General features: G+C 39.7%; 1 protein-coding gene across 1 annotated transcript in view; it reads right to left on the bottom strand.

The window, feature by feature from the left end:
* The window catches only part of TOR1AIP1 (torsin 1A interacting protein 1), a 29665-nt gene extending 18660 nt beyond the window's left edge, over positions 1-11005 (bottom strand). Inside the window, exons 1-5 of the mRNA XM_070396924.1 lie at positions 10306-11005; positions 8307-8384; positions 5333-5392; positions 4467-4511; positions 234-275 (exon numbers count right to left, since the gene is read on the bottom strand). Coding sequence (XP_070253025.1) covers positions 234-275; positions 4467-4511; positions 5333-5392; positions 8307-8384; positions 10306-10777 — 697 coding nt within the window. The 5' untranslated portion in view covers positions 10778-11005. The remainder of the gene's footprint in view (positions 1-233; positions 276-4466; positions 4512-5332; positions 5393-8306; positions 8385-10305) is intronic.
* Positions 11006-12186: the final 1181 nt, after the last annotated feature.

The following is a 12186-nucleotide window of genomic DNA, read 5'->3' as shown; positions in this document are numbered from 1 at the left end:
GCTTTGCTTAAAATTATTAACTCAGACAAAAGATGCTTGAAATGTTCAAAGGCTATCAACACTCATTCTATACTATCTTACCTGCCTATTTGACAGTTAAGATAAGCATGTTTTTTCCCCCTGGAGAAAAAGACACTATTTTCTGCGCTCACTCTTAAGTATCTATCAAAATCCTAATAATGGTAACAAAAAAAGATTAAGAATATACTGTATGATATTTTAAAAGAAAATACCTTCTTCAGAGAAATTGACCTTCTGTGGGACACTAGTGGCTTCTAGAAGAGAAAAGCATACATGTTTATAACATTAAAAGCTAAAGCTTAGGAATAAAAACATCTAAATTAAGAAAAGGGACCATAAAGATAAAATGAACTATTTTTTTGTTAAATCCAAGAAGAGTCTATTATTTCCCTCTACTCTATTTCAGGAATAAGTTTGATATAAACTAAAATCAGAAAGTTTATTTTTCCTTTACCCACAGGTCTATTTGTACTCTAAAATGTAACCTGTATTTGCAGACATTAGAATTTAATAGAATGAGATTGTCAATACCCACAAAATAACTTCTGAGATTTTGATTGGAATTGCATTGAGTCTATAGATTAACTGGGAAGAAGTGGCATCTTGACAATATTGAGTGTTCCTCTATCGATGAAAATGGAATTGTCTCCTTCATTTATTTAGTAGTTCTTTGATTTCATTAGTTGTTTTTTTTAGTTTTCCTTAAGTCTTATACACATTTTATTAGATTTATATAAGTATTTCATTTTGGGGGATGCTGACAGTAATTATATTGTGTTTGTAATTTTAAACTTCTCTTGTTCATTGCTGGTATATAGGAAAAGTGATAGATTGTATATTAATGTTGTATCCTACAACCTTACTATATAATTGCTTATTAGTTTTAGCAGTTTTTGTCCATTCTTTTGAATTTTCTACATAGATGATCATGCCACCTGTGAACAAAGACATTTTTATTTCTTCATTCTCAACTTGTATACCTTTTCTTTCTTTTTCATATCTTATTGCATTAGCTGGAACTTACAGCACAATGTTGTAAAGAAGTGGTGAGGGCATCCTTGCCTTATACTCGATGTTACTAAAGCTTTCAGTTTCTCATCTCTAAGTACATCTGCTGTAAGGTGGTCTTTTTGTAGATAGTTTTAATCAAATTGAGAAAGTTCCCCTCTATTTCTAGTTTACTAAGAGTTTTTATATGAATGGGTGTTGGAATCTGTCAAATGCTTTCCTTGCACCTACTGACATGATCATGTAACTTTTCTTTAGTTTGTTGATGTGCTAGATTACATTAATTAATTTTTAATAATTTTTATGTACATTTTTGAGGTTTGGTATTTCTGGTTCTAGCATATGGGCCGGGCACCGACATGTAGGAAGTGGTTAAAAATAAATGTTTATTTAATGAATGCATAGATTTTAGGATCACAGAATAAAAGCTTTTAAGTTAAGACTTTCGCTAATATTTCTCATACTTTAATAAAACATTACTTGGCAACTTAAGAAAAATCACCTGAAATTAGTGCTTAATAATCAGATTTTATACAAGGTTTTAAACATTCCACTTGTCTTTATCTTTTTAACCTAAGCTGCAAAATATTTACAGGTATTCTGTATATTTAAATACCATCTGATAATGAATCAGCAGCATCTATGACTACATAAGTTTTAATTTCATTTCCCTCTTTTGTTATTCAGCTTCCTGTATTTTAAACTTCTTGGCTGCTACATGCATAAGTTTAAAACATTAAATAAATATATCTAGCTTGTGTGGCTCAGTGGTTGAACACCAACCCATGAACCAAGAGGTCACTGGTTTGATTCCTGGTCAGGCACATGCCTGGGTTTCAGGTTAGATCCCTAGTAGGAGGCATGCAGGAGGCAGCTGATCAATATAGATGTTTCTATCTCTCTTTCATAGATGTTTCTATCTCTCTTTCTCCCTTCCTCTCTCTGTAAAAATCAATAAAAACATATTTTAAAAACATTGAATCGATATATATGGTATTATTCTTCTTTATGCTCATACAGAAGTTCTGATAAATTAAAATCCTTTTTGGAGCAGTAATACCCTTAATTTTAAAAAGTTACCTGTGGCTCTGACAAATATATAGACACATGGCAATAATTAAATGTGCTGTTATGCTGTAACTTTTCCAACAACCTCAACCAATTACAAAAAGGTACTTTCAGAAATCCTAGGTCTTTGTTGCAAGAATAAATCACTTACAACCATGTACTCTGATGGAGACCACTAATTGTAACACTTTGTTCACTTTCTTTTGTATGATCGCAGTTTTTTGTTTGTTGTTATTTTTTTAAAATATATTTTATTGAATTCAGACAGGGAGTGGGATAGAGAAACATCAGTGATGAGAGAGAATCACTGATTGGCTGCCTCCTGCACCCCACCACACTGGGGATTGAGCCCACAACCCAGGCATGTGCCCCTGACTGGAATCGAACCTGGGACCCTTCAGTCCACAGGCCGACGCTCTATCCACTTAGCCAAACCGGCCAGGCTGTTTGTTTTTTATTGCAGTTTTTAAAGAAAACACACGCCCTGACTGGTTTTGCTCAGAGGATAGAGCGTTGGCCTGTGAACTCAAGGGTCCCAAGTTCGATTCCGGTCACGGGCACCACAAATAAAAAAAAATAAAAGAAAATACAAAGTGCCTGGTAACTTCTACTACTGTATAAACGTTCCTATTCCTAGAGATCTGTGGAATGTGTTGGTGTGAGGAGGGAAGGGTACTCAAAGCAAATATAAGCTTTGCTTACCTTGTTTTTTTGTCTGGGGGCAAAGATACGAAGATTTCATAAAATGAGATTATCATGCTTTCTCAAAGGAAAGACCAGATGGGAGTCCTTGTGTCTCCTTCCTATCTTCTTGTGCTGTCAGTACAACCAAGCTTGGAGTGTTACAATAAAGCCTTGTCCAGGCAAGGATGTACCTCTTTGAATGTACTCTTAGAACAAACAAATGACAATTTGAGTGATTTGCTGTCTTTATTCCTGCCACTAGTATAAACGAGGGGTCAGCAAACTTATTCCATATAGGGCCAAATGGCAAATATTTTAGACTTAGTTTTCTGGTATAGATAACGTTAAGAATAGCACCTGTAAAATTATTCGATGCCAACCATGCTTTTGAGAACAGTCAGAGTGGAGCAGCAGGAAGAAGAGATTAGGGAATAGCTTGAGGCTATTACTAGTATTCAAGTTCCATGAATAGCCATTTGAATATAGTGCTCCATTCTCTGTATTAATCTCAGAAATTTCCTTCAAACTGGAAAGCACGTGATTTAAAGTTAATTTTTATTATAAAATACTTATAAAAATAATTTTTATTCAAGCATAGAAAGTAGAAGTGCAGGATTATCTTAGCTCAAAGTCCTCTTCCAATTAAGAGTCTGACTTTGTCACCCAAATAAATTCAATAAAAGAAAAAAAACCCTAATTTTAAAAGAAAAATAAAAAGGTTAAAAAAATAAAAAGAACCTGACATAAAAACATTTTTTCCTTAAGTTTTAAAATAGAGCACTTGAGAAACTGGTGTCTGGGTAAAAAGTCCACGACTGCTGTGTATTTTCAGTACCCAGACACTAAAAATCCTGAAGTCTCTAAAGAAATTAGCCTCAGCTTAAGTGAAAGACAAATTTTTTAAAAGCTGCAGCTATTTATAAAGAAAAATTAAGCCTCTCTCCTTTTGGCTCATCTCCAAATTTAGAAAAGAACTGTAACTTAAAACTATGTCTAACCACAATCAATGTAGATTCACTTAAAGCCACAGATCTTGGTGTCTCATGTCCTATATGAATAAAACACTGAAAAGAATTAAAACTAGGTCAACAAACATGGCGAAGGACACTAAACTTACTATAAAAAAAAATTTCAGCCGAAACCAGTTTGGCTCAGTGGATAGAGCGTCGGCCTGCGGACTGAAAGGTCCCAGGATAGATTCCGGTCAAGGGCATGTACCTTGGTTGCAGGCACATTCCCAGTGGGAGATGTGCAGGAGGCAGCTGATCGATGTTTCGCTCTCATCGATGTTTTTAACTCTCTCTCTCCCTTCCTCTTTGTAAAAAATCAATAAAATATATTTAAAAAAAAATTTCAAATTCACTTTCTAAGTCAAGAAAAAAACCTTAATTGGTAAGTTGTTATCTCCTTTCTCTCAATAGTGTGACTTTAACAAAGGCTAACTAAAATGAAAATGTATTTATTCTTTCACGAATTTTAACAATAGTATAACAAAATACATAATTTCAAATAGAACAACCACCAAGGCTGTTAAGAAAGGTCTTGGTCATAGGGACAGTGCCCCACACGGTGAGATAATGAACAAAGTAATATTCTCAAGCCAGTGACCAAAAGTGTGTACTCCTGTATTCTACTGATAATCAGAATCCTCAAAAAGAACCTAGAAAAATTAGAAATTAACAAACCTAATTCACTCATTTCAGTATTTCCATTTGTTTTGTATGCTGAATCTGCAAGAGAGATAGAGAGAAAAAGATTAGAGCTTAAAAGGAAATGCATCATATGGTTCTTTACCACAGGTTCATCATGAAAACCATAACAGATCTTTATCATTGTAATACTTGATAGTCATAAAAAAAATCCACCTAACTTTTTCTTACAGAATATAACTGAGGAATAGAAAACTAATGTGAAGATAAATAAGCTTCCTTTTTACTTGCTATAATAAAGCATCCTTATGGGCCAAAAAACTCTGAAAATAAAGCAGAAGTAGACTTCACTAGTTTTCTTTCATAGCCATGAAATCAATTTAAGGCAACACTCTTTTAAGGTATTAGTCAAAAAGAAATGTAATGGGGCAGGGAAATTTTATAGCCCTGAGCCACAAAGCCTGTCTTGAATTTTTTATTAGCCTTATACTGAAAAGAATAAAAAATCCCCTACCCTAGTTTGAAATCATCGTGCTAACAAAAAGAAACATGTAAAAAACACCTCTTAAAAAGGCTGAAGAAGCAAGCCCTTTATATTGTTATATAAAAATATGTCACAATATATGTTAAAAAAAAACATAGAGGTGGAAAAATATTTATTGGGCTAAAGGGAGGAAAGGTCATTTATACATGAATTTCCTTATATCTCCATAAAATATCTCTGGAAGAATACCTAAGAAACTGACAAAATTGGCTGCCTCTGATGAGATGGGTGGGTAAAGGAGAGGGGGAGCAGGATGGCTTTTCATTGTATATTCACAGTAACTTTTCAATTTTGAATCATATGCATTTATAAACTGCATTTATAAAAATGTTAAACCAACAGACAAGTCATTTCTTACCAGATCGTGGACTTCTTAGAGGGGGTCTAAGCAGGTCGAGTACAGAATCTCCACTCATCACTAATATGGGAGAAAAAACACTTAAGAATATATAAAATATCCAAGACATTAGATTTATTATACAGCCATCTATTACTTCAACAAAGGTGTTTCTGTGCTTCCCATTATGTTAAGTATAAGGATACACTACTGAACTAAAGACAAGTTTCCTGCCATAAAAAATTTACGGACTTGATGGAAAAATTGGTAATTTTTTTCAGCAGACCGTATTTGTATAAAAGGAAAGGAATACCAAATAAAACTCTCCTAAATTCTCAGTTAGAAACCAAAATCTGATGCTATACACTTCAAATTACTATAATACTGAATGTCAACTATAATTGAAAAAATTTTTTTTAACAAAAAACAATCTGTATGAGCACAGAGAAGAAAACAACAAAAAAAACCTTTCCTGCATGCTCCAGTGTGTGTGTGTGTATGTGTGTCTGTATGTGTGTGTGTGTGTGTGTGTGTGTGTGTATGTAAGATACTTGAAGGAGACAAAGTACCAGGAAGAGGTATCCGATGACCGGTGACACAGTTATTTTTACTAGGTTGTTTTAGAAAGTGGCCTCTTTGGTAAGGTCTTTATTCTTAAGGGCATCTTTGGATAAATTTCTCTCAGACCACATCAGTGGCCCTACATGCAATTACAGAATATATAATATTCAAAATACCAAGTTAAACTGAAAGTCTATAATGCTATAAGGAAGAGGAGGGACCTATCCTTAAACTTGTACTTAAAGCAAATCTTCCAACAAAGAGTGACTCCCATTTAATAATTCCTCTGCTAGACAGACTTTACAAGCATTTAATAATTCCCTAAACTTTTTCTCCTTTCATTCAGAAGCATGAGATGGAAGCATGTCAAGTGCTGGATAGAGAAAGATTCATAAAAGCACCTTTTAGAGTAAGAGAACCCTGAGTATCTCCAATCTCCCAAAGATGCACATAACCGGATTTCTAGTTATATAGTATGCACAGTGAACTATCAATATATTCCAAGTAATCTACTATATATCTACTATATAATAGTCTATAGGCTGACGCTCAACAGTCTTTAGTACATCAATTCACTTAACTCTATAATTTTTCTTTTTTTGTTGTTGTTAATCCTCACCTGAGGATATTTTTCCATTGATCTTTTAGAGAGAGTAGAAGGGAGAGGGAGAGACAGAAACATCAACGTGAAAGAAACGCATCAACTGGTTGCCTCCTGCACGCATCCCAACCAGGGCCAGGGCTAGGGAGGAGCCTGCAACCAAGGTACGTGCTCTTGACAGGAATCGAACTTGGGACCCTTTGGTCCACAGGCTGATGCTCTATCCACTGAACCAAATGGCTAGGGCTTAACTCTGTAATTTTTATAAATTTACCCTAAATTTTAAAAATAAGAAAATTTTGCTTCTTCAGGTATAAGGGACATGCAACTAAATCTACTGTAAATAACATTTCAAGAATATGCTTTTCGCCCTGATCTGTTTGGCTCAGTGGATAGAGCGTTGGCCTGTGGACTGCAGGGTCCTAGGTTCAATTCTGATCAAGGGCATGTACCTTGGTTGCGGGCACATCCCCAGTAGGAGGTGTGCAGGAGGCAGCTGACTGATGTTTCTCTCCCATCAATGTTTCTAACTCTCTATCCCTCTCCCTTCCTCTCTGTAAAAAATCAATAAAATATATTTTTTTTAAAAAAGAAAAGAATATGCTTTTTCCAAATGGCCTAAAAAGTCTGATTATAGCACCGATTACTCAAAGCATTTTTCTAAGATAGTTTATAATCTTAACACAGTAACATAGGCTGTTCAAGGAATTAAGCTTAAAGAGAACTAAAGTTGAATCAGATGTACTTTATTCTAAATTGAGAATAGAACAGTTTAAACTATAAAGCATAATTGTCTTAGAAGCAATGGATAAGAAAATAAGTCAGGATTTGGGTTAAAAAATCCAGGGATGATCAGTTTCAATAGTTATAATCATCTGATGTAGGACTGTCCTAATATCAAAAAAAAGCAAATTGAGCCAAAACCGGTTTGGCTCAGTGGACAGAGCGTCGGCCTACGGACTGAAAGGTCCCAGGTTCGATTCCGGTCAAGGGCATGTACCTGGGTTGCGGGCACGTCCCCAGTGGGAGATGTGCAGGAGGCAGCTGATCGATGTTTCTAACTCTTTATCTCTCTCCCTTCCTCTCTGTAAAAAATCAATAAAATATATTTTTTAAAAAAAGCAAATTGAAAATAAATGGAACTAAAACAAAAGATACTAAGCACTAATAAATTTAGTTAATTCTTTCCCCTGCTTTTCAAAATAGTTAAGTTTTAAAAACTTAAGTAGATTATCAAATGTAGCCTACTTCCATGTTACATTGAGATACTAAGATGCAAATATTTTTAGACTTTAACATCTCTGAATTGGGATGCATCACACCATCTATGGCATATTACAGTTTACCAGCAGCATTTCTTCCTTCTAAGTGGTACGTGAAACAATGACAGTGTATCTTACAGATGATATCTGAGATTTCATGAAATGTAGTATCAAATGGACAAGACTGACTTTTCTATGCAAACCATTTAACCCATTTTAAATGAAAGGCGGGTAAAGCAGTTCACCCATTTATACTACTGGGTAGCTAATTATTACATGGGAGAGTGACAGTGATACTTGGGGAAAATGAAAGGGCCTTGTGACTGAGTAAGTTATGAGACACACAGTTATGTGTCTGAATTAATACACATGAAGTGGCTGGCACTTAGTAGGCACTACAGTACTCGTACGCTGTCTTTCCTTGACACATTGCTTAATTCAATAAACAACTATTAAGAAGATTCACTGAAACTGAATGAAGTATGATTTGGGACGCCCGATGAACCAGGTTATAATCTGTACATAAAAAAAGTTGCCAGGTTACGGGAAAAAACCAAAATCACTCTCTCACCTGAAGTCTCTTGTGTTCTCCTGACAGTTTTCTTTGAGACTGTTTGGCTTACAACAGTTTGTGGAGATAGCTCTTCCTCTAAAGAATAGATAAGACAATTGTCAAAATTCAGAATACATGATCTGGGTAGAGAGTATATATTCATGTTGATAGCAATATGTGAGCAGCAATGCAAGTAATTCATTGCTTTAGAAATGTGAAATTAAGTTTACCAAAACTTACAAATGTACCTAGTCAGAACTACAATTAAAACAAAACAAAAAACTCCTCCCCACTGATGCTTTACCACAAAAACATATTACTTTAAAAATTTTAAAAGATGGGCTAGAGCAGCAATCTTCAACGTGTGTGCCGCAAGAATTTTTAAAGCGCACAATACCTGACTACTTAGGGACACTGACCTCTTTCCCTTGGGTTTTCAAATTTTAAAAATGACAGCCATCTGGTGTAAATGAATCAAAATTATGCCTTTTTTCTTGTTGTTCGTTATCGGTCAAAAATATAATTTTTGGTGAGCACAGAATTTTAGTAATTAGTTTATGTGCACCATGAGATGAAAAAGGCTGAAAATCGCTGGGCTAGTATCAAATCATGTGGAAGAAAGCAGAAGAGTAAAAAAATGTTTAGAACCTTATAGATGTACTTAAACAGAGGCATCTCCTTTATGTGTTAAAAATATTAACTGACACAGCTGCATTAGACTCTGTAGAAGAGTCCATCCTATTTAACAGGTCTTGTTAAATAAAAACATGTGCAAAGCATTCTTCCAGACACTGAAGGAGATGCAGAAGCACTATCAAACATGTATGATAGGATCTCTGTCTTCAGGAACACACGGGGTGGAGCAAAAGCAGGTTTGCAGCTGTGAGTACCAGAAACAGAGTTCATTCTTGTGTTATTATTTATTAATTACTGTATGACTTCCCATAGGAACAACAGTCTCGAGTGACTACACCCGATAGTAATTTACATGTCTTTAACATAAAGTTTCCAAAATGAACACATCTTCAAATGTGTCACCACTTCATATGTCATCAGGTAAACGGGAAGCCTATTCCTCTACTCTAAGCCGAAAATCCACGTCCTCTTCATATCTATCAATGGTCTAAGTATGTAATCCCATTGTGATTCAGACCCCCGGCTTCTTACCTCATCGGTGCCTTACATGGGCTAACATGAAACATCACCTGTGACTCTGCTAGGTGGGGGCCTGGGGGCAAGGTGTTGATTCGCCTGTGACTCATGGAACACGATACACTAACTTTGTCAGCATCCTTCTGGCCCATTTGTCGGGCTACTACTACTTAATCGTTGAGATTACAACGAGGGCCCCCAGAGTGTCGAATGTTGGGCGCAGACCGCCACACGAGAAAGAGCAATCGGCTCCAGTCCACCAGACCCAGGGGGCTTCCAGTTCAAGATAAATGGCCGGCCCCATCTCGGTGTGCGGATCTGGGCGGGGTCTCAAATCAATGCACCGACTACTCACAGATCCCCTCCCTCGTCCCTCACGTGGACAGTGCAGGGAAAAGACTGGGAGTTGGGTTAGAACCAACTGTAATCCGCAGCTGGGAGCTTTCGGCCTCTGAGAATGAAAGGAGGAACTGTAAGCGGCTTTAGCAGAAACAGCCGCCGGCTAGAGGAAACCGCAGTGAAACCGAGCCTGGGGCGATCCGATGTCCCGCCAGCCGCCCGGCTCGCCGTCCCTCGTGAAGACGTGCGGAAAGAGGCAATCCCGACACCCCTAAACGGATGCCCAGGGCTCCCCGGCTCTGCTCACTGCCCCGCGCGACTGCCTCTCGTCCTCCCGCCTGTGCCCCTTTCCCCCCTGCGATCGGGGTGGACGGGACGAGAGAACCCACTTCACCCGGGCGGAGGAGCCGGGGCGGGGATGAGCCCGCGCGGGGATGAATGAGCTCGGCAGGGACAGCCCGCCCGCCCTCCCTTCCTCCCGCACTCGCTCTCGGACTTGGGGGACTGTTATCTCCCTCCGCCTCACCTTCTGAGGAATGCGAGTCCCGTAACCGTCTCCGGGCCATCACCGGCTGTGGCGGAGGCTGCGGTGAGTTCTCCTGCTGGAGGCGCGCAGCCCTTCGCGTTCTCATCTCCGCGGCTTCCTGGAGTCGCGGCTGCCTCCGCGGCTGAGATCGTAGGTTGTAGGCGCGCTCTCTCACTTCCTCTTTCGTAGCATGGGGCCGGAACTCCTTTAGCTGGATTCGTTTTCCCATCGGAGATCTATCTTTGGCCACCGGGGGCTCGAAGTCGCCGTACACTTCCGGCGGCTCTTCCGAGAACCTCACTTCCCGCCGGGCGTGGCGCGACGGCGACGGAGTTCCGTGCGCACGTGCGTCACTGCCGCCGCCCAGTTCAGGGGCGAGCCGGCGCCTGCCCTCCCGCAGGGGGGCTCGGGGTGTCACGTGCAGCCCCCATCCTTCAATCACCGACTCCGCCCGCCGCCCGTCGCCCGCCATAGTTGTTGTCGTAGCTTGCGTCTGTCTCCCCTAGATGGTTTGGGGGCCCTAAGTTCACCTGCCGTTGGTGACGATGGCTTTTCGGGGTGCCGGGCGGTGGTCGCGGTGGTCAGGGGGGCAGTTGCGAGTCGCCGGGGCTGCCGCCTGCGTCGTCGCTGCTGTGCTGCAAACCCGCCTCTGGGCCCATGGTGTGTCCGAGGGCGAGGGCTGTGCGAGAGGCAGTGCCCTGCTGGGTCAGCTGCTGTGGGTCACTCCCGCCTCTTGGCTGCAGGCACCAAAGAGGAGGAGAAGAGGGAGGCGGCCTTCGCTGTCCTCGGCCTTGGAGGAGAGAGGGAGGGGACGACGCAGAAGGGACAACCGGCTGGGCAAATGGCGTGCCCTAAGCCCAGCTGCTCGTGGCAACTGTTGCCCGCGCGCGGAGACGCCCGCGCTGGCAGCCGGTAGCGAGTGTGGGAAAGCGGAGGAGACGGGATGGAGAAGTGTCGGTCCCCCCGCCTCCCGCCCCCCTCCGCCGGCTGTTGCGCAGTTTTCCTGGAACCTTTTTGACCCGCCGCTGCCTTAGCCATGCCTGCAAATGCCCCCAGCAGGCAGGAGTGATGATGATAAAGATACTTTTGCAGGTGTCACCTTTTCTTGGAGAAAAATTTGGTTTCAGGCTCTTGATGAGAGCAGTTATCCGGTTTTAAATTGTAAGTCACCTGTTGAGTGTAGAAATGGGAACGACAGGCACACGCAGGTGGGTTCCCCCAGTGAAGCGAACGCACAGCTCATGTCATTCCTGGGAAGCTCTTCCAGCAGCGCCGCTCCGAACCCGGGTGCTGTATTACGGGCAGGGAAATGAACAGATACATGGATTAAAGACAGCTGTAACTTTAACTTGTGATCTGTTATTTTTACTTCGATGCTGGGCATGACTCGATGATACTGCATTTGATTTGGGGACTCCTGTGTTTAGTTTACTGAATAAAAAGCACTGTTAGTTTCATATCCGTATACCATACTTATGGATGTAGATAATTACAAATATCTAACCAAATTTACACACACTTGAGGGAGGGGAATTTAGTGTAAAGTCTGAAAAATTAAAAGGTTGTTACCTTCAAAATATATACTTCAAAATCCTCTTGGGGGATTTTTTAAAATAATTTATTTCAGTGTATAGATCTTAAAAATGGAATGATTCTGAAAATTTCGAAGGTATTGCTTATTTTTTCAAGTATTTCAAATCACCTTAGAATGATTTTGAGCAACTCATTTGTTCAAACTGGGCACAAATTTCAATATAATAAGATCTTAACATGTTCTATGTTTTCACTAATAGGCCATATATTTGGTCACAGACACAAGGAGTTGCATGCTTTAGAGAGGGAAGTTTTAGCCTGTTAGTGTAGCTTAGCTTTGTTTGCTAT

This window comes from Myotis yumanensis, unplaced genomic scaffold (genome assembly GCF_028538775.1).
Source record: "Myotis yumanensis isolate MYYU_CA2020_CCGP unplaced genomic scaffold, mMyoYum1.0.hap1 SCAF_17, whole genome shotgun sequence".
Classification (NCBI taxonomy): Eukaryota; Metazoa; Chordata; class Mammalia; order Chiroptera; family Vespertilionidae; genus Myotis; species Myotis yumanensis.
Note: the sequence above shows the minus strand (reverse complement) of the source record. Positions and strands in the feature narration are given on the sequence as shown.